Raw genomic sequence first — 23236 nt, forward strand, 5'->3', positions numbered from 1 at the left:
AGGAAGAGAAGAGGCCTTCAAAATCATGTTCCAAGTGGAACTTGGATGAGTACAGGCACAGACACAAGCAAGAGGAGCCATCATCATTCCCTTCAGAAGGGCACTTAGGGTGTGCTTTGCACAGACCAGCAAAATGAAAACAAATGCTCACTAATGTAGTGGGGAAACAAGCAAGCGGAGCAGCTTCTGAAGCTAAAAAGTAGTTTGTCACGTGGACAAACAGGCATGGATTGTCATGAATAAATAAAAGTTGGAAATCAAGGGATTTCTGAAACTGAGAGCACTGAGGATCTGCAGTAGTCTTGTTCAGTTAGAGCGATGCCATCTAAGCAGATCCTTTTGGAATTAGTCAGGGAAGGATAATCTTGTAGCTGAGGATAGGAGAGGTCAGAGAGGGAGGTGGAGCATCCCAGCCGTGTGCCAGGGGACCCAGGTAGGGGAAGCATGCTGAGGTTCTCAGTGAACAGGGCTGGAAGTCTCTTGTTTTTTTCCCCCTCCCCCCCACGTTACTAACCAACCATGTCAGCTCCAGGGCATTGCTGGGATGGCTCAAACCCAAGGGGCCGGACGGTGAATTAGAACACAGTTCAAATAGCCTAGTAAATAGCACTGTGGATTTTTCTAAAGTATAAGGGTTGTAAAAACTTGTCATGTCTTTCTGTAAGTTATTTTCTTCCTGCGTCAGTGATTCAGAGCCTATTAGTGCTAATAGACTAGCTGCTTCAGAAAGACTGATGCCACTCCTTCCCGTCAGTCAGGGATCACTTCTCCACTAAAGGAAGATGGCGACCGTCTTCTGTAAAATTCAGGGGCCAGTTAACAAATTGCAGTTTAGAATACATTACAGATGATGAATGTGATCTCCTTAAAGGGAAATCTATTCGTTTGACTTAGTGCTCTTAGGATTAATTGCTTGCCAGATTAAATTGCTCCATAAAACGCACACTACTTTATTCGATCTCTTCATGATGAGATTAGCTAGGCCATGCCGGCTCTTTGTATGTTAATTACAATGGTATTTTCTACTTCTATTTAATAATTAAATTGTTCAGCGCAGCGTGCTTTCTCCTAACCTCGGGAAGGATGTATTTTTCTTTTGACCATTGTCTTATAGCCCTTCACCTTATCCAGAAACAGCCTCAGATTCCTTTGCAAAGGTATCACACTGTAAGAAGATTCGTGCTGAGGTTTTTCTTTCCTGTGATCCTCAAAGGCAAATTTGTGTATTAATTAATCTAGTTTTTTATTTGCCATGTATTCAGAGCTGAGAAAATTCAAACATGCTGTAGCAGAACTAGGTAAGCTTCAGGAAGGGACAGTGAAGAGTGACCGAAGGAATGGAACTGAATGTGTTACGGAGAACATTTGTATACATGACAGTGCTTGAATCTGGAAGAGAGATGGCAGAGAATGAAAGACTTTATAAGGCAGTAAATATCGTAGAGAAGAGTAGCTGCAAAAGGAAGGTGCATCAGAAGAGTGGGTAAGTTAAAACCAAAGTGATACTGTTTTATGTAAAACTTAGTTAAGCTGAGGAATAGCTAAAAGGTGGTGTGAATTTAAGGCAGTGATTATGTAAGCTAATGGAAGAAAATTCCATCACTTGTTACCGATCATGCAGATATTGTCCTGCCTCAGGTATCACCTTGAGCTGCTTGGGATTGGAAGCCAGAATTTGCTTTGAGGCAGCAGCACTTTATTCTTGTCTTGTTCTTATACTGTTCTTTTAGCTCCTGTTTCTTTCAGACTCAGGGAAGTGAGCTGGCCTTTGCCACCTGGCTCAGTGTGGCCAATTTTAATGTTTATGTAAGTTTTATCTGTCAGCAACTTCTCAGGCATCAGCTATTTACTTCAAAGCCTTTACCCAAGGGTAAGGCAACGTGCCAGCATCCCTGTCCCACTACTTCCAGGATGAAGGAGAACACTTTATTGAAGTCACCTGTCTGAGTTATGCATATGCTTTGATAAATCTGCCACTATCTTTGTGTTGAGGAGGCTGAAATCCCTTGTCTGATGGGGTTCATTGTTATGGCAAGGAATCACTTGCTGTCACAGAATCACAGAATGACCTGGGTTGGAAGGGACCTCAAGGATCATGTAGTTCCAACCCCCCTGCCTAGCAGGGCCACCAAACATACACCCCACATCAGCTTTGCACAGGGAAAAGAGGGCCTCCAAACCTTTCTGTGGCTTTCTGCTGCTGTTTGCGTGTGGTTGTCCTTGGTAATTTATTTAGAGGATGGCTATGCTTGCTTTTGAGCTGGTCTCCAGTCCAGCAGCTGTTGGCAATGTTTTGGGAACAGCAGGGAAGTAATTCAGTGCTGGAGCACTGGTGGAGAAGCGAGTAGAATGGTGAACCTTGGTAGATTATTCTTCCCTTGCGGTTTTACTTCAGAATTTCAATCATTATCCTCATTTTTCCTTTTTTTTTTCCTTTTTTTTTTTTTTTTTCCCTTCCTCCTTCCAGAAAGAGCTCAGGAGGAGCTGTCAGGATCATGAACTCATAAGTCTTATGAAAGTGAAAATCATGCCAGCTGAGCAAGGCATGATTTTAATTAAGACTAACAGGATTTTTTTGCCTTTTTTTTTTCCTTTCTTGCTAGCCCTGATTCAAATACAACTGTTGAGAAGGAAGGTCTTCACCAGTTCAGCATCCTATAGCTTGTCAGCTAAAGGAAAATGAGCTGTTGAGACTGTTAGATTTTAAAAATAAGGAAATAAAGGCCCTTAGTGTTTTGTGTTGGTGAGGGGACAAATGTTTTCACTCGAGCCTTTGCAGAGTGATGAATTGAACAGGGACATAATCTAGTTTTTCTGTTGCAGGTTGCTGTTTAAAGGAAGTACATGATGGATAATTTATCACTCATTCATTTTTCTTTTTGAGTGCTGCAGATCCTCCTGCACTACTCTATAAATAGAAATCTCTGAAGACAAACCTCAATTTCACTAAATCCGAAATCATCAGTTCTCATTCAGTGCACAAGTTAGATGGGTTAGGAAAACAAATGGATCGGGGTGAGACCTCTGCTGTGAGTGCCTCAAATAATGATCTGTACTTTGTGAAGAGCATTTATCTATGAAGACCAGCCACGGTGGATTAAAAGTGCATTATCTGGAAAGAGGCAGATGTGAAGCAGCACATCGTACTGTCATCTGCCAGCCCTTGTTGGCCCAGCTGTGGGCACTGGCTATGGCTGCGTGGAGGTGAGGACGTAAGGCTCTGTGGCTCCAGCTGATTTTCTTGCTCAGTGTTGGTCTTTCCAGGCTAGTTCTGCCCCTCTCTGTGTTGCCTACTGCAGGTATTACACAGAGACTGCAAGTGCCTGCTCTGTGGTACTCTGCTGCCAGGCTGAATTTACCTCCCATCCGTTTCCTCACTAATCCATGGTGCCTCTGACAGAGAAAGCCATCTGTGTTGCTGCCGCTTTATCGTGGCTTGGGGAGTGAAATAAAGCAGAGCTATAGTTTTGCTTGCAGTCTGATGCTTTTGAAGCAGTTTAAGTGACCTGTCTCATAGAAACAGCTCTGTTTAGCCTATAAAGGAGGCAAGTACAACGTTCCTTGCCATGCCGAGTGCCAAGGGTGCCTCTGGTTTGCATCATTCGAAGCAAACCTTTGCTCTTCTGCATTGTCAGCTATTCAGTTGAAAGAGTTTGCTCAGAGGGGAGTGGTGCTGCTGTGGAACCCTACTAAGACCCCATCTGCTAAGAGCTTGTATTGATTTGTGTCTTAGTTTATAAGAGCCTTCAATTCTCCTTGTGTAAATGCCATAAATAATGCATACATACTAGATAGAATGTGCTGTAGGAACATCCCAGATATCATTTTGGTCTGCGTTGAACCAAGCTAATTTAATCATGGTTAGGAGTTTCTCAAGAGCTGCTAAGCATAAAGTATATTGTCTTATTCTATTTTAATGTATTAGTCAACACACAGAGGTGGGAGGATAGGTATTTGAAAGTGGTAATCAACTTTATAAAACAACATCTTTTAATGTTATATAACTTCATCTGCAACTCATTGTAAATCACATATAAACACACAGAGTAAGTATAGTGAAATAAAATCTTGTGCCTGTGGCTTGTCTGCATAATCCCCACATTTGTATGCCCCTTTGTCAGAAGGGCTGCAGTTCGTCTGAGCCTGTACATATATATACACTAAATAAATCACTTTGCCCACTCATAGCAAACTGCCATTTTGTGCCTGCAACACTGCAGAGTGCATTTTAGTAGGGGGCGTTGATGAATAATTTGTTCCTTTGAGATTCCATGGGCTTAAGGGCACTGAAATGTATTTTGGGTTGGACTGGGTCCAAATCAAACTTCTTGGCAGTATTCTGGAACGTATATGACAGTTTTAGAGGTGACCTGTTTATGGAAATTTAATTGCATTTTTGCTCTGTTTTGTCTGTTATGTGTAAAGGAAGCAAATAGGTAGAGGGATGTGGTATTTATTAGAGTGAGGATTTTTTTCTTGCTCTATTAGAAATACCCAGCGTATCGTGGCTGTGGAAGGAGGATGATTTCACTTCAAAATGCTCTGTGGTCATGGGACCTTGGTTTCTTCTCTGTACTGGAGAGATCAACTGATGGACAGTGATTCCTGCAGAGGAGAGAGAATGTATTTGCGTGCCCATAAATTCATTCTGATCAGTGTTTCCTTGGCAGTTACTTGATATTAGTTACCACAGCTGCAAAGTGAAGGATGTGTTTGTGTGGTGTGAGCATTGTTTATTGAGGAAACATGGATGCATCCTATTTTCAGAGCTGAGGCTTGTCTTTCTGTCACTGTTCTGGACTTGATAACGCCAAACCTGCTGATATGATCAAGTGGCACACTGCAGGCTACAGCTACGAGCCCATTTTGGAACTCACTAGTTCTTTGAATTCATTAGCATCAGATGCTTTGTCTTGGCTACAGCAGATAAACCATACGGACCAGGCTGCCTTTTGGCAGCAGTTTTTAGGAGCTTGGGATCATAGGTTAACATTCACTTGAGAATAAGTGATGAGACAAAGCACTTATGGTGGAGCATCACCAAAAGGCAAAGGCATCTTGGATGGGCTTTCTTAGGTGATGGGTGTGAGCGTGGTGCTATGTGGTATATTTCCTGCTCATTAGAATGGGCATATACATTTCTGATAACTTTTAGTTACTGGAAGACTGGCAGAGGTTAAATCAAGGGAAAGGATGAGGCAGAGTGATCTGAATTGCTTTTTAATGTATCAGTGCTGGCCTGTCAAAGATGGGCTGTATCTTGCTAAGTTGTGTTATAAGAATTATTGACTGACAGCTTTACTCTCGGTCTCTCATGAATTGTTCAGCTAAAGAGATTCATTTGACCCCTGAAACGTGAGCAGGATCAGGAAAGTGACTTTTACAATCATGTGGTTTTTGCAATTTTATCTGGTCACTTTCAGAAAGTGTATTTAAAAACAACAAACAGGCAGAAACTGGACAGACAAGACTCAGCTGTCGGAGGTTAGTAAAAATGCTTCTGAGACTTCACCATCTTATCTTTAAAACTAAACCTGGGATGTTGTCTTTAGAGCACTCAAGCATCCTTAAGAAGACAAAATGCCTGAACAGAACTTGAGGCTGGACCTTGAAACCAAATAGGAGCTGTAGATTAGGTACTCATTTTTGACAGATAATTAACTGTTGTGGTAAGCTATGGAATTGATTGATTCTTCCTTCATATCCAAGTAGGATTCCTTCCTGAACGATGCTCTAGCTGCTGCTTTGGTAGTAAAACACAACAGCCTATGATACATGGGAGTTCAAATAAGCTGATCTAGTGACTTGTAGTTACACAGATCGGCTAAAGGCTTGATCAAAGGTCTCATTTTGCATCTGAAGCTGAACAAATTAATTCTTGATCTCTGTGCTTCAGGCTTGTGTTTTTGCGTTGAGAGAATTACCTCTGTACATCTGCCTTAATTCTGCTGAAATTTATCAGTGCAGCAATTAAAGAGCCCTGGGACATGTTCTGAGTCATTGCTGCTCTTGAGAGCAGGGGGCAGAGGAGAGAATAGAGGTGATGATGGTGGGCTGCAACCTTTTCATCTTTATGCAGCCACAGTCATGACTGTGCTCCATGAGTGTGGGCCAGAGCTGAGTTCTGCTGCATGGGAGTGTGGGAAAGTCACTGCTGAACTTGGACTAATGCTCAAAATGTTGCATTTGTTGTTCATATCTTCACCCAAATGTGCTTCAGTTTCCATATAGGAGCAGGGATTTTCCCTGTTGTGTTTTAGAACTGCAGTGGCTTTATAGTAAATTGTAATGGCAAAGAAAAGCTTGAATGTCTTCAGAGAGGTTGGATATAGATATATTTTCAGTCATATTACTTGTTTAAAAAAAAATGGTTTCTTCCATGAATCGGTTTTGCTCAGCCTCACTGTTTAGTCATGGAGCTGATGGATGGGAGCACAAAATCCATGCTGGGAGGTGGCCTCAAACTTAGAGAAGGATTAAATATGCTGTTTATTTCAGCAAAGCCTCTCTATTACAGTAACTAATATCAAGTACATACAGTTCAAGGAAGTATTATTGTGGTGCTGGTGTTTTTATATACTGGCCATGGGGGTGCTGGAGTCTTTAGGTCAGGACATCAAGATGCACTTGGATGTTAGAGGTTCTGCTTACCTGCTTCCAGGGTCTGGCATCCTGCAATTTGAACACAGCAGCACTTTGCCTGTAGCAGTGGGACATGAAATGACTCTTAGGGTGCCCTTTGAGGGGATCCCATCTGAGGAGCAGGGCTGTGCTCCAGCAGAGTGGCTGTGCTGAGCCGTAGCTCCTCCTCAAGCTGGAGGAAAACATCATGACCTTGTACAGCTAACTTCCATTTCCGTGAAATGGCTGAAATTACTTAGATGCGATGGTATGATTGATGATGCATTGAAAGCCTTTTAATGAAACTAGGAAAGCTGTCAATACTCGATGTGGCTCTATTACTGGGTCAGGAAGAGCTGATTTGGGGAAGGGTCTGATAAATTACAGCCCATTCTGGAGCTCATAACAGCTGCCCCAACATGGATGTGCAGAGCATCTACAGAAGCTTCAGGTCAGTCTTGACTCTTTTCATGCTGACTCTAAATTCTGTCTGTTGAATAATGGCAGAGGTGTTTTGTGTGCAGTAAGTCGTTAAGGTCTGTTGACACTCAGGTTTGCTGTGTCAGGTCAGGTTAAGCACCATGTTTACTCCTGCTCTCCTGGGCTGCTTCTGTTCAGGCGAGAACTTCAATGGGTTTATAGTAAAGATAGTTTGGTAAGAGTTTGGATAGAATCATTTTTCAGTGGCAGATTGCAATCAAAACACTTGGCAATATTTGCCAGTTTTTATTTTGCAATATCTCTTCTTTTTACCAGTTGGGAGGTTTCAGTATGAACACGTGATCTGTTACAGTTTTTCCTCCTGAATTCTTGTATGCCAGAGCTGGGCTTGAAATCTTGAGTTTTATCCAAAGGAAGCGTTTGATCAAATAGAAGAATTTTTGTGGAGGTTTAAGATCACAGAGTGTCACATGGAAATTGAAACTAAGCCAGAACTTTAAATTTTGAAATCCTTGATAAGAAATCTTCAATTCTGCTCTGATTTCCATCATCTTGCTTTGTTGAGTATTGCAGTGTGGCTTGTCTGCAAAGCCAAATATAGATCTGCCCTTTAGAAAACATTCTGGGTTCTTTAGTTGTTGGGTTTTTTGTGGTTGTTTTTTTGTTGTTTTTTTATTGAGATGTTTATGTAGTTTTCACTCTTTCACGCAGTAATATGATGCCAGGCGGTGGCTCTCTCAAGCTGGGAAGTGTCACCGCTCATTAGCGTCGAATGCCATAGCTCGTATCACTTCTGCTGTGTCCCTCAGCTAGCACATGTTAGCTGTTAAAGCAGCAATTAATCCCTTTGATACTGAATGGGTTCTGTAACCGTCTGACCTGGTATTTCAACTAATAATCAGAGTTCTCTAATGGCTTCCATGGCTTAATTCCAGTAAGAGTCTTGCTACAGACAAGGAAATTTTGCCATGCAAGCTAACTTACGCAGAAAGCTGATGGTGAGGAATGCTTTCTAACTACGCCTAGAAAAGTGGTGACTTAAGCAAGTGCAGTGTGGGTGAGGGGGAAGCACAGTTTGGTGGATGATTAATGGGCAGCATGATTGTTCCATGTTGTGCTAACAGGCTTCTGCAGCAGCTTCAGCTGGTACTCCTGTCTGACCTGGCAGCATTGCATCAGTTAGGTTAGAGCAGTGTCTGACCTGGGTTAGGGTGTCACAAGTTTCACAGCGTGAATCCCTCAGTGCTAATTTTACATATACTCAGAATGAATGCAAGCCAAGCTAACTGAAGCCATGCTGATCTATTTTTTCCTTTTTAAATGTGGGAAATCTGCCATATCACTCACAGTACATACGGTAGTTATTGGCAGCTTTTAACTTTGCAATAGTGACCTGTATGCATGCAGAATGCCTTCTTTTTTTTCCTCTTTCCCACTGTATGCCTCCCCTTCTCAGTTTCCCAGAATGCTTAAATTGAAGAACTTCACCTTATTAATGTACAGCAGCGCTGTTACCTCAAGCCTTTCTAGTTCTAAGATGATATTATGACAGCTGGTTCACAGCAACACAAGGAGAGAGATGTAGCTCCTTGACTAAACTACATGGTAGTGGTGAAGGGGGGCAGGAAGAACAGGAATCTGCTGGCTGCAGTGAGTGGACCAGGTCACCTTCAGTCTTTGAAATAAAGACCTTAAGGGAATTGAGGAAATGTATCTAATACAAGTAGCTAGTATTGGTGTTTTGTGTTTATTTTTTGCCAATACAAGTGTAATAGTAAAATGTCAATTGAAGATTTCAGCAGCCTGGTAATGCTTTGAAGGTTTAGGTATTGGAGCAATTCTGAATCAGAGAGAACTTAAATGTAATCAAGTCTGGTGATTCCCTTTGACTGGGGAGGCTGTTCAGTCTGATGCCCCTCTCCAGTGTGCGGTTGCAGGCCATTACAAAAGGAAAAAGCCAATGTTGATGCTCCATTGCTTCTTAGCTTGGAGAACCCATTTGTAAACAGAAAATGCACTCCACTGGCCTTGCCTGCAGTAACACCTGCAAAAAGAGCAGAGCTGAAAAAATAAATGTAGGTGTGTGTTACAGACCCTAAGGTTTGAGGGAGCAGCAAGCATAGGTATGTGTGTCAGGTATGGTCGTGGGTGAGAATTTGACAAGAAAATAATTATCTCATCCTTTATGTGGCACAGGAAAATGTGCTCCCAAAGCATAGTTTTGTCCTTCAGCTGCCAGTTCAGCTGAGTGGTTGTTGTCAGCGTCTGACTGAAGCTTGGGGGCAGCATGAAGATATATAGCAAAAAAACAACCCAAAGCCACAAACAAAAAAGAAACCTCCAAAATCAGAACAATCCTCCAGTACATTCAGTGTCTCTGGAAACACATGCGTTAGGCTGGTGACTTAACAAGCTATCACTTATTGGCTGGGCTGTGATTAGTTGAGCCCCAGTTCTCTTCTTGTCCCCGCTGTTGCAAAATGAACTATGAATGGTCAATAAACCAGATACCCTGTCTTTGGAAAACAGAATCTTAACCAATCACATATGTCTTAGGCTTTTAGAGGGGAAATAAATACCATCATGAGAACATCGTGCAATCAGCTGCAGTGGTATTTGGCTGTAAAACTTTACCTTGGCACTGAAAACCACCTTACCCAGCTGACATATGTGGCATCTTACTGAGGACATGGCATTCGCTCTGGAGCTGGCAGGGGTTGTCATCACTCATCTTTTGGTCTTGGTCCTGGGTTTGGCACAGACGAGGACAAAGATGTTGCTGTAGTGGCTTCCATTGAGCGTTTCCCAGCAGTGGCGATCCTCATTTGCACCTGTCTGATGAGGAAATACTGTGAGCTTTACAGCATCTTGTATTTTCAGAGGATTGGACTGTAAATAACAGGTTTTGTTGTACGTGGTAGCAGGTAGTGTTACTGAGCTGTTAAGGTTGTGAATTCTGTTTAGATGATTGCATGGCTGTGCAGGTGCAGCTGTAGCTGACACTTACTGCAATTAAGTTAATTAAATATCATTGTGGGACTCAACTTCATTTCCTTCCTGAAGTAGGTTTGAGTGCAGTTGATTCTTGCTTAGGTGGTGTTCCTTCCTCTCTTTCTCTCAGTATGATTTGATATCCCCATGACTTCACAGCTCGGTTGTGTTGTTCTTCATTCAGTTACTCCAGACAAATGCAGATGCCTCAGTGCCTTCCTTTCCCTCTGGGACTTCTGTCACAGGCACAGGGATTTATGAGGAGTCAGGAGAGTAAGGTTATAGTTAGTTATCTAAAGAGAGACTTGCTGCCATAGTGTGCAATTAGGATGCTCAGGGCCACATGTGATACCTGCAGGCTCCCACCAGATGAGGTAAGGGGAGTAAGATTCATTTCCATGTTCTGTAGATAACGTGAGGGTGATGGCTCTTGTTGACTGTATTGATAAGGCTGGTAGCCATCCTTGTTGCTTTTCTCAGGGAACTTTAAAAGGTCCTTGTGGGCTGATTTAGGAACTTAAATTTCACACTTAGGTATGTTTGGAAGCTGGTGCCTGCACTGCATGTAGTACTCTGCACTGAATGTGACATTCAATAAGCCAGATCTTCTGCTTTCCTTAAAGTTAAGCATCCTGTGATAAAATACTAATTAAGTTACTAATGGGCATAAAAACTAATTTAAATATTGCAGTTTTTGATTGTGTTTGAGGTTTTGCAGTGCCTTGTGCCTCAGGAGGCTTGGATGGAAGTCTGTAATGCGAATGATAAAACAGTGGGAAGATGCTGACCCACTTAGAGGGGCTGCTGAGAATAAATGCTTGCTGAAAGTTCTTTATTTCTGGTCCTCACAGAGAAGGTGGCTCCATAAACTTGTCTGATAAACCACTTTAAAACACTTCTTTTCTTGATTTCTCTTGTAAATCATATAATTGAGACAATAAATTTGTTCCTTACCAAGTTATAGCTTCACTGTAGGAGAGCAGTCCATGACAGACAAGGAGGTGAATGGGCAGAGAGATCCAGTTTGCACCCTGGGCTTCAACAGATACTTCTGTTCACAACGCACAGCAAAAAATTTCTGCTTTGTCATTTCTGTTAGTTAAACTATCAGTGCTGTTGGTTATGTATAGTAAGAATTTTGGTACCTACTAATTGTGAAAAGGGAACAGAAATGTATCTGGGCTGTGACTGAGCTAATGAATACACCTGGGAGGGTCTCACAAGAGTGATTCCAGTGGTGCTTTAGCTGTGTGAAAATGTGAATTGATGTGATGTCACTGTCCCAAAAGTGTTAACTGCTCACCCATGAAGACTTCCTTAGAAAAGAAGCTGAAGTGGAAGTGGGTTAGGTGTGAGGATGGAGGTATTTGATTTGCTTGGCTTAAGTGTATGGATGTGAACTCTGGGAAGATCAGTGTGCCCTACTAGGAAGGTATGAGGTTAGCACCCAGCAAACAGTAGAAAGGTACATCGCAGAGCTGCATGTGGGGTCATGAATCGCATCCTCTGCTTCTTTCCTTGCTGAATGGGGCTTGGTAAAACAGTGCAGGCAACTGCTGGAAGCTTTTGTCCCTCCTTATTAAATAAATAGACCACGTATCTCCCTCTGCTGTGCAGCCTGTCATCGCGATCAATAGGTTTCGGTGTGGCAGAACTGAGCAGGTGTAGCATTTCTTCAGTGATATTACAGAAGTGCTGACTCGGATGTTTTCTGTAAGCTGTGAAGGAGGTGCTTTTTGACTCAAATACCCTTTTGTCTTGGATTCTTCCCTGCAGTTTTTTTTTATTGTGTCTGGAAGATGCCTCCTCCTGTGAGTCGTGGTCTTTCAGCCTAATGTCGGTACTCATTAAAGTATAGGAGCAGGAGAAATTTAACAGACTAAAGTTAAACTGCAACAGAAGGAAGAATTTAGTGAAACATTCCAGGGAGTTTGCTTGGGTTTAATTGGCTCTCAAAGCTTAGGTATGGCAGGTAGGTATGCGTTACAGCAATGCCTCGTGGACGTGTGATAAAATAATCTAAACCCTCTCACCTCTTGCCAGGTGGAGCTGTATGTACAGAGTAACTCAATCTAATTGTTGCAGGCACTGAACAGATGGGGTTTTACTGCCTCGAGTGCTGGGTGTGCATGAAAGAGTGATGCCAGCAGGATCTTTGCCCCAAACAAAAGCTTGCTGAGATGCAGCTTGCTGCAGGAAGGCAGGCTGCTGGCTGGGAGCTTTTACACAGGTTTCAGCAACCAGGAGTGTGATGGGGAAGAGGATAGGTGGTTTGTTCGTTTTGGTCCCTGGGTATAATTTACTTGCTGCCTTGTGATAGAGTGGTTTGCAACATACTGCATAGTAAAACACTGAGCCTGCTACATTTTGTTGCTTGAAAACACTGTGGAGGCAATTGTTCTGACACCCATTTTGTAAAGAGAGAAGCTAAGGTGTGAAGGTCGATGTCAGCTAGGTATTACCCTCTGTGTTCTACCCTAGCAGGATGTAGGGAGAAATGAGCTTTTGTTCTGTCCTGATTGTATCGGGAGTGTTTGGGTGCACGAATGCTTTACGTCAGGTTCTGCGTGCTGGGCCAGCAGGGCAGGTGCAAAGACCAGCTTCATGCAGTGAGTGATAGCTCAGCATTCCTCTCTCCTTAATGAGCTTTGCAACTCTTCTGCTCTTCCCTTAGCCTACTTTCAGCAACTCCTGAGTGCTTAATTTCACTTCTTAGGACAAGCGGACAGTGTGGTCTTCTGGGACTTTGGAAATGTAGCTGCCGTCAAGCAGGAGTGGGTATTAGACAGCTCATCTGCAACAGCGTGATGGGGAGACATTGGAGGTCAGAGAAAACGTGCAGGAGTGCTGCCTGTCTGAGCAGGGTGATTTTGCTTTCCCTGCACAATGGACCCAGACCACAAGGTTAGGGTAGGAAGGGCGCACAGCTTGCTGCTGTGGGTGCACGTGGGCTAGAGGATGTTCTTACAAAGCAAGAATCGATTAAATCTCTTCTTTCCATGCATGCCCCATCAGTTTTCACAGGAGCCTCATGCTGTCTGCACATTGCATCCTCAGAAGTTCTCAATGTTTCACCCTCAGCTTTTCCAAAGGGCAGCACTGTTCTGTTTTTCAAGTGCCACTGGACAGCCTGACCTACATGGTGCTTCCCCCACATCTCACCTTCCAGCCCATCCATTTCTGAGGCAAAAGGCTGGCAGCAGTCAGCTGAAGGCTGCCCAGTTTTAGTCACCTCCAGCAGCCAACGCAGAAACCTTTGGCTGTCAGAGGGTTGCAGTTTGCAAAAGACAGGTTGCCCTGTGATCAGCTGATGTTGCTCTGATCATCTGTGTGCTGCACTCTTCACCTCTGTTTGGTTTTTGATCCTGTCTGTCTCCTTTTCCCTCACTGCTTCTTCATTCAATGCTTTGGTTTGGTGTTTCTTTTTTAATCCTTGGTTTATTTCTAGATAAAATCTTTAATCACCCAGAGTAAATACAGCACCATTACGTTTTCTTTGCCACTGCATTTTTTCCCCCAGTTTCTGAGCTTTCCCTCTTCTCTTGTATTTGAGGCTGTCAGTTCTCTTGGGACTGAAGCTTCCTACCACTGTTTGTACAGCACCAGTTTCAGTGGGACCCACTTTCACTGTCTAATAACATGATTAATACAGCTAATACAAATAAATGCTTCTTTGGCACCGGTTCCTACATCAGGGTGGAATACTTCAGGTTTTTTCCTGCAGTCATTCCCTTCTTCCCAATGAAATATATGCATAAATAAATGCAAGTTCTACCCCCTTCTGCCTGCTAAACTTCCTTCCTCATCCGGTGATGGTCTCTTCTCTTGCTGGTAACTGAAGTGTGACTGTGTTGGAGTGACATCTCTCTGGAGCTGCTGAGTTCTGTGTTCCCTGTGGATCTGTGTCCCAAAAGCATTCTGCAGTTTGTCTGACAAATGGCAGGCAGACCCACCAGGAGCTGGGCTGTGCAAATAGCTGTGTGTTCACCAGCAGAGCCTGTGGGGCACTGCAGCGTTCTGTCTTCCACATGATGTTTGGCCATTTCCTTGCTGTGTTGAAGATGTTGGTGTTTTCTGAATAGCAAAGGTTTCCTTTCCTTTTTTCTTTATTTTATTTTTTTCCTATCATTGATATGAAATTCTGAGATCACAACCTATCAGAAATCCTCTACAGGAGCTTTAACCACTCCTTTTCCCTCCCTGAAGCTACTGTGTGCTGGCTGATAGCCCAACAATCAAGGCAATCTCAGTGTAAAAATAAAACACTGCCAAGGCTCAGCTGTTTGGCGCTGGTGTGCGAACTAATGATGGCAAAGCTGCTGTTCTATTGTCCATAAGGGGGAGACTATGCCTGAAAGCTGTGCTCCCCTGTTGTCTCCATGAGCACATGCCTGGAGTGGCAGCTCTGCAAAGTGAAATTCCAGCTGTTTGCAGCAGCCCAGGAGGCCAGTTGCCTAGAAGCACACCGCAGGGACAGCACAGCTTTCAGGAGATGGGAGATGCAGAAGGGCTCCATTACTGCTGTGTGCAGATGGAACTTCTCGTTACGGATGTGAGAAGGAGCTGTGCCACATACAGAGCTTGGCCTCCACAGTGTGTGCTGGGCAGTGAGAACCTGGCTGTGCAGAGCCAGCACTCTAAACAAACCCTTTGTGCTCCTCCTCCCCAGGCTGCCTGCAGGCCCAGGGAAATGGCTCTGCAAGAAGTCAGGTTGGGAAGGAATTCTTCGCACTGAGAGTTCTTTGAACCAAATTAAATGGCTCAACTTTTTCTGGTTGCTGAAGAGTTGTCCATTTGCCTTTAGGGAAAGGAGGAGGGAGGCTTGAATTATTTCTCTTATTTAATTGTCTGTTGCTTCTCACTGCAGCAGCAGCTGGTTGCTGGGTTGGCTCTCCCTTGGTGAATCCCAGCTGTGCTTGCAGGTGCTGCTCCACTAGCTCAGATCCGAGCTGGGATGTGTGAGCAGGCAGCCCATGCTGAAGTGCTTCACAGCACTTGGATACAAATGAATACTAAATCTGTTCCCTGGTAAATGTTGGAACCATATGAGTGCACTGAACCCCACTGAGCTGCCAAACCTTCTGTCAAGCCAGAAGTTAAGTTGTTGTAAGTCTGCATTCCCATTTCTTTTCAATAGCTCGTAGTGTGTCCTGTAGGAGTGTAAATATGACTCCAGCCAGGCATGAAACATGCATCTTGAAAGGCCTGGCATTCAGGAGGCTGGGTAACTGAGAAGTGTGATCGTGACTCACAGGAGTTGTTCTCTTGTTGGGTTGCAATGGGAAGAGGCCGGGCACATCTCTGCCTGCATGTTCCCTCTGATGTGGAGGGGAGGGGGCATGCAGCAGCCTGGCAACAGCCCTGCTGGGATTGCTTTGCTGATGTAGCTGTCAAGTTGAATGAGACTGCAGAGCCCCCTGTGCTGATTATGTACTGATGGGTAGGAGTAGTCAAGGGAGGTGTCTACCACATGCACAGGCTAGAAACGGTGCAATGGGTCTGCAGGTTCTGTTTGGGTTTTCTTCCCCTCTCCTCACCCCCTTAAAGAGGCAAAGATGCTTCCAAGCTGGTTTTCTTCCCACCAGTTCTGATTATCCATGGAACATCACTTATTCCTGAACTCAGTTACCAGCTCTTAACTGTGATGAGGTCTTGAGAGAGCAGCTGAAAGCCTTTCTGGCAGGGGGAGGAGTGGGGAGGAGGAACACATTAGAGCGCAACAAAGGGAGCTGCAGTGAGTTTTAGTGCTGATGAACATGAGAGCAAAAGCCCTGATGGCTGCTGCAGTGGTAATTTGGGCTGGCAAATGTTCTCCAGGCACTGTCAGCACACATCTGTGCCAGCACTGCTGTGGGCTGCTCCCATCGTGAGCCCAAACCTCGGCAGTGGGTCTCACCAATGGGAGCCAGGCCAGTTGCATACAGCAGCCTGGGGATCCCTTACTGTCTGGCCATTCATCTGCTTGTTTGCACCTGGAAAGCACAGTAGAGGCTGAGGAAATATTCCAGCTCCAGCTTTCTGGGTTTTTTCCCCAATTTTTCACCTGTCTGTAGCTCCACCTGGAAGGCAGGGCGATATATGTTGTTGCAGTCAGAGACACAAAGCAGAGAAGTGCTGTTCCTGCTGCTGTGTTTGGGACATTGGCATATGCTATTGCTTGTGATGTAAATTGAGACTGAGAACTGAAGTCATTGTGGTTGTCAAAGGAGTGGCTGCAGTGATGGATGACCACTGCCATACTCCAGACCAGGGTGGACATGTACTGCAGAAAGCCACTAGCTTCAACTTACCAGGCAGTGAAGTTGCATAGAGCAAAATGTCAGGCAGTGCTGATTTTGGACAGGATCAGGTGGTTCAGTTCCTGAGCAGGATGGGGCAGCACTCTCCAGTGTTGCTGTCCATGCTGCAATGGAGCCGTTTGCAGCCTGTTCTTAGCAGGGCAGTGACTCTTCTGCCATTGCCACAGACATGGTCCTGAACCTTGTGGACCCATGTGTGCCTATGATTGCATTTTCTGAGCATGACTTGATCAGCATAGGGCTCTCAGCCTGCGGCAAAGCAAGTGGTATAGTGCATTGAGGGAAAAGCTTGTCTTGGAGAGCTATGGCTCCATGCACACTGACTGAGGCTGGCAGGGAGTTTATGCTGCATCCCTGAGCTGTTCTGGAGACCTGTGAAAATTTCCCCTCTTTGTTTCAGAGCCATCATCAATCACTTCAACCCGAAGATAGAGTCTTACGCTGCAGTGAATCACATATCTCAGCTCTCTGAGGATCAGGTAAGCAAGGCGTGTGACTGTCTTTTCATTCTGCTCTCTGGAATACAGGTATTGTGGAGTGCCCTGTGCTCACTGCAACTGGTGGTGTGTAGCAGTATGAGGGCAAAGGTGGGGCTTTCTTGTTCAGATGTGGGTGAGAAGAGGACAAACAAGGTCTTAGCCTAATTTACTGTTGCATGCAGACATCTTAGTCCTGTAAATGCAGAAGAAAGGGTAAGAATGATAAAAATAAGCTGCACTGTCAGCAAGTGTGGTTAGAGACTGAGAATCCTGGTGTGTAAAAAAGGGACAGGAAGCTTCTGACAGTGAATTTGCATGTCGAAGAGTTGTTGGATATCTACTGTGATATCAGGCATTTATAACTTAGGCAATGGTGGGAATTTTCTAGGGTAATTAAATTCTATGTCCTGACCTGTTGTTTTAGATGGATTTTTGGGGAATTAAAAGAAAAGTGATAAGGTGAGGTTTCCCTTCCTTAATTTGGCCTGCTCTCCTCTCTTCCATGTCCTGTTCATATTGCATAAATGTGTAAATGTGGCTTCTTGAAAATAGGCTGCTGTGCAGGGTCTCGCAAAGGGAAGAGATGGCCTATTTCCCAAAATAAAGTATTTGGATTATATGTTAATCACTCTTCAAGAAGTGAATGACTGTAGGAGCTTGCGGTAGACAAAATAAAATGAGCTGCCATCAAACTGGGGGAAACCATCCAGAGACAGCTGTGTTGGGAGCTCGGGACCTCCTGGAACAGAAGCTGTGTATGCCATCCAGAACAGACCTCATTTGAGTTGCCTTGGATTGCTGCTTCCACCGATGTAGGGTCCTGTGCTTGTGTTAAAGGTCCTGATCACATCTTGTTCTACAACTCGTTTTTTCCCTCTCTCTTTCCTCACCCCCTGTCCAGAATACTTTTCATTGTTACTTGATATCCTCCCATGCTTCCCGCTAACCTTTCCATTTATTATCCCACTTGATCTGTAATATATAATACTCCAAAGTCTCACATTGAATGCTGTGCTAATGCAGTGGGGGGAAAAAAGAATGGACCCTACTGCTTTTTATTCTCTTCTTAATATAGCTGGCTAGAGGAACATTGGTTTTAATTTACTCAATTTTTCTGTATTGTTCTGCCCTTTTTAGTCACCGTACCCCCAGCTATGCTCTGTGAGGGCTTGTGTTATAAATCCTCATTCATTGATGATCTACTGATTGCATCAAGCCAGGCCTCTAAAAAAAGAAAAGCCTTTGATAGCCCAATTTAAAAGGAGGCTCGGATAGAAGGGAATTTTGCATAGTGTTTAGGTTAGACTGAGAAAGGAAACGAGCTTTTCACTGTCAGCTCTGCATAGTTTTCATCCTCTGGCAGTTCACGGAGGTCAAGTTAAATCCTTTTTTCCCTGTGTTACTCTTTAAATAAAATCTGTAGCACTAGGCAGATAATGAAATCAGTGCTGATGCATGGTGCATTTTGAGGAAGGTGATTAGGAAGTTGAAAGGCATATTTCTCCTCTTCTTTTCTCTCCCTTCATAGTTTCTCTCAGCATAGGGAGAACATCAAACAAATCAGAGCTGTAATAGATCCCAGTGAACTGCAGAGGAATAACGGAGATGTCACCATAGAGGGGCTGTGTGGTCTCAGTGAGGGTGTTTACTCAGCTCTCCACAATTTGCTGCATGAGAAGCAGAAGGAGAGGGCTCACCTCTGCTTCTCATGAGTCAGTGAGCTCAGGTCTGTGCTGTGGAGTGTGGGTTCCCCTCCATCAGTAGCCATCCCACGTGCTGAGAATGTGAGAGGTGGTGGTAGATAGTGGAGGTCAAGGCTGGAGTCTGGCTTGTTGTGGGACAACTGATTTTGTTGTTTTCAAGAAATGTTAGTGGTTCACCTTGGGGTGGGGACATCAAGTTTGCCTCTTGGCCACTGCAGTCTTTTATCTTCCTTCCAGCTGTACCTCTGTATTCACTCAATTCTCCTTCCCTCTTCTCTGTGTAAATATTTTCTACATAAAATTGATCCTTCTTTCCAGTCCTGTTTTCTGAAACGTAGAGCACAGAAACATTTAGTGGTGACATTTAAAATGTAATTGTTAACTTGTGTATCCACACGCAGATACCACGTTTGGGACTGCTGCCTTTCTCTGATATTTGTGCACTTTCAGGAGGCTGACACTCAGAATGCTTGTCTTTACAATTACGAGGACCAAAGTGTTATTTTAATAAAGTTTTCCTTCCCAGAAGCTAAACTTTGACAGATTTTCATATGGCTGCTCTTACTCCTCCGTGGGGTCTGAGAATCTCCTATTAATCAGGCAGGCATGTCTCTGACATAACCTCTATCTGAGAGGGATTTTCTGAGTTGCTTCCAGTTCACTGGAACCTCCACAACTTGCAGACTTCTGCTTGAACCTGTATGAAACTCGCTGTGCTGTTCCCTGGCTGTTCTGGCACCCTGTTCATGTGTTAGATTAACTTCTTAATTTTATTTTGTTTTTAATATCCTTAAGAGTAGCTAAGTAATCAGCTGAAAGAGGTTTTGTTCTATCTTGTTCTTTTCCTAATCCTATTGAAGGTTTTATTACCTTGTTAATCACTAACGTCCATTTATTACTGTTCTCAGTCTGTCATCTAAGTACTTTCTTCTTTTTTATTTGTAAGCATTAATGTTAACGTTATTACATGCTGTGGGGATTCATAGACCCTTGAAAAAGATGGGCATGAGGCTATTCTAAGGATAGATTGCTAATGAGCCCCTACTGCCATACATTTTCAGTCCTGTAGATCTCTAGGAATCATGGTTTGAACACGCTGGTCTGTGCTCTAGACAAGTAGATTGATGGCACTGCTTTGCTGACTGGTTTGTGCTTTATATTCGGCAGTTGCACTTGAACTACTGGTAAGAGATTCCAAGGAGTGAGCCCATGCCAGGGCTTTGGTGATGAGCCACCTCCAGATATAAACAGTATGTCAGCCTTGCTAGTGGTGCCACTGCAGAGTCTGATCACCAACGCAAAGTCATCCTCCTCTTCCCTTTTCTTGCTAATTTGTTAAACCTGACTCCAGTGTTAATTTCTTGTTCTTGTGGCATTCTCCCTCAATGTTTCTGGCTCCTACCTGCTTTTCCTTTAAGGGACAAGGATGCTAAGATAGTGCACAGTCAAAAGGGCTGGCAGTTATGGTCAATCACCCCTATGTAGTTTTAGCTCTTCCACACAAATTATTATTCCCAGGTCTTCAAAGACATTTAGGCCCCTTCTCAAGTCAAAGGGCAGAGTAACCTTCTGTGCAGTGAACTCATAGGCTTATCTGTGCACTCCAGATGAACGGGCTGCCTTGTACTTAGCATGTGAAAGGTGGTAGAGTTTTTTCCATGCTGCATCTGATTTGAAAAGCTAATGTTTTCCAGTAGGAACAGTTGAAGAGGAGCAGGTCAGGTGAGAAAACAGTGACACAGTAAAGAATTGCTCTGGAAGAACAAGTGCAGGCAAACAGGCTGAGGATACAGGACACGAAGGGCCTGAATTGGGGTCTCACATCTGCCCTTTCTGGATGTCTAACAGTTATTCTAAAGAGGCTGAAGTGAAAGAGACCTGGTGCTATTTTATTTTATTTTTTGGTCAAGTCTTCTCAGAGCAGGAATATTTTGTGGTGCCATGAATGTCAAGCAAGTCTTGTGCCAGTTTACTGGAGAATGAGGTGGTGAAATTTCTCACAGAGGTCTCATTTTCTCCTTGGCACTTGTTCTCGCTGTGATTTCCCCTATAAGGGTTCTATGTTTGAGAGGGCAGGTATATAGGACTGCTGATACTTGCTAGTCAGAAACATGTCTGTGCTTTTTCTAACTGAAGATAATCTCTCTTCATGGCCACAGCAGGGGCACGAGGTACCTCAGGGTTGGAGGTGGCATCAAGTTCAGTGTGAAAGGCTGTTGTGAACACCTGTACTGTGTATATTCATGTAGTAACTGCAGATGGAAAGTGCTGGGAGCCAGAACAGATTGCAATGGAAAAACAGAAAGACTGTATTGGTTTTGAAACTGTGACAAATGAGTATGGCAGTCGGGTCATTCCGTATCGTAATTCGTTTATATCTCAGGTAGCTGCAATCTGGTTTGTTTAGACAGTCTCAAAGAAAGAGGCATTTTGTTTTTGAGGTCGTACTCCAGTGTTAGATGGTCTCCCTGCCTTCTCCCCCTCCCAGCCCCCCAGTCCACATGGTTTCTAGTTCCCAGGTGGGGCTGCAAGGCACTGATCCAAGGCACAACTCAGGCAGCCTCAGCTGCGTCAGTGCCTTGCACAGAAAGCCACAGAACGGCACAATTGGGTTTAGATGCCCCAAGGTATTCTCACTCAGAGCCATTGACGTCACGGTTTGTTCAACTTGCGCTGTTTTCCATAACTAGCAGTAAAAGCACTACCTGATACAAAATGCTTTGTCTTTCTTAGGGCTGCTGGCACTGGGGTTAAGAGTTAAAACCTTCTGGTTTGTGTGTGCTTGTTATTTTTAAGATGCTGAGTACCGTCGGTGCAAAGTACTACTACAGTAATTCCTCCTAATCTCCTACGTTAATACAACATGTTGTGAGGGCTCCAGAAATACTTCAGAACGATTTGGACATAATACTACTTCAGTTCTGAAATGCTTTGGGGTCTAAAGTCTGCAGCTTGCTAGTGCTGCGTTGTGCTCAGCAGTAGGTGCATATAACTCCAGCTGAAGGGTCACCAAGGCAAAGCCTTAATTTAAGGTCCTCATATCTTTGCCAGTCAGGCAGAGGTGCTGGCCTTTGTGGTCTCGTTGCAGACACCTACTTAAGATGAATGGCTTGAAGCAGATTTTATTGTTTAAATAGGAAGATCTGAGCTGTACCAGGTGAAATTTGAATCACAGCTATTTTTGAAGGGTTCTGTATAGGATTTCTTCTGGAGTTGGCAAATCACCAGCTTGCCTGGCTGATGAGGGCTCTTTGCTTTCAGGTAGCTTTCTCTTTGGATTACCAGGGAAATATCTGCACAATTTGCTAATGCCTCAGATTGTTTTATGCAGTGTGCCAGACTGAATGGCTCTGAAGAGGCTTCAAGGACTGATCAGCTTTGCTACAAGATTTGAAGCTGGAGGTGAGCCTTGGAGCAGTGACTTGGCACTGTGCAGTGCCTTTTATTAACATGCAGAATGCAGTAAATGTGTGTCATTGGAGTCAGGGGGACAAGCATGGCAGGTTGTAAGAGGGACAGAAGAAGGGCTTTATTTTTTAAGAAAGCACCTGCAGTTGAGACCTGTAACCATATTCCTATCTCAGGCTCAGGAATCTGAGCTAAGAAATGGGAGAAACCCTCCAAGTTTCTTCTGCAGGCTCACATAGACTGCTCCAGCATCCTGGCTGTACCCGTAGCAGAGGCAGCACAACCCTGCCTCACCTCAGCTGCTCCCAGAGCTGTCTTTCTGCCCTCCGTGCATTGCAAACACTACAGCTTGTCTTGCTTCCTGTGATTTTTGAGCTGGCCTCTTGGGCAGATTAAGGACTGCATCAGAGTACAGACTGGTAACAAAATAAGCCCATTAAACTTTGAAGCAAGACTCTCCTTCAGTTCTCATGGCTTTTTTTCACATCCTTGCCTGCCTTTCATTAGAACCACAGGGACTGATAAGGGCCTGGAAGCTTCTGTGACCGCTACATGCTGGAGCCTTGCTCTTCTTCCTGAGCATCTCTTCAAGCAGTCCTACATGCCTGCTTGGTTAGTCTTATAGGTACTTACCCACAGCCCCTTTTCCTGGCTTGGTTAGCTAGAGGATGAGGCTGCAGGATATGGTCTGAATTGCTTCCTGGCTGCTCATGCTGTCTAGAGCAAACCTTGACCCCATCTCTCCCTGCATGGAAGGGGCAGCCCAGGGGGAGCCGGGCAGCATTCATTGCGTGCTGTGCTAAGTGCAAGGCGATGTTCGGGATTGCTGCCACCACTGAGTGCCTGCGTGGGGCAGGGAGAGCTCCGCAGGAGATTGCAACAGAATGATCAAAACAGGCTGCATTTATAAAGATTAAATTACAACTTTCCACATCTGCGATTAAAGGAGGAGCTGTCAGCGGCTGGCGTGCAAGAATGTGCAGTTCAATTTGCATTTTGTAAAACTTCAGATTGAGGAGAGTTTTTAATCCCTTGTGAAATCAGGAACAATAGGCACTGGCTGTTGCCAGGTGCATAATGCATAAGTTACCATGCAAACTTCTCTTTCATCGTTCTCCGCAAAGCTGGATTTGCAGCACTATACTTTGTTACTCCAGTCCAAGGCTCCACCCTAAGCTTCCTTCCACTCACCCCTCTGCTTGCAAGCCCTCACAGAGGCAGACTGCAGCCTGCTGTGCCAGTTACAGCCTCAGCATCCTCTGGCCTTTGCTGGAGTCAAATCACCATCTTCCAA

At 44.3% G+C, this 23236-nt stretch overlaps 1 protein-coding gene across 4 annotated transcripts in view; it reads left to right on the forward strand.

Annotated features, from left to right (window-relative positions):
- Positions 1-23236, forward strand: part of ARMH3 (armadillo like helical domain containing 3) — a 110202-nt gene that overhangs the window by 66404 nt on the left and 20562 nt on the right. For 3 of the 4 annotated variants that reach the window (XM_015866959.3, XM_015866958.2, XM_085555227.1), the window contains one exon: positions 16753-16831. The exons of the other annotated variant lie outside the window; for it this stretch is intronic. In XM_015866959.3, coding sequence (XP_015722445.1) covers positions 16753-16831 — 79 coding nt within the window. The remainder of the gene's footprint in view (positions 1-16752; positions 16832-23236) is intronic. 4 annotated transcript variants of the gene reach the window in all.

This window comes from Coturnix japonica, chromosome 8 (assembly GCF_054131305.1).
Source record: "Coturnix japonica strain WE chromosome 8, WE-NBRP24, whole genome shotgun sequence".
Classification (NCBI taxonomy): Eukaryota; Metazoa; Chordata; class Aves; order Galliformes; family Phasianidae; genus Coturnix; species Coturnix japonica.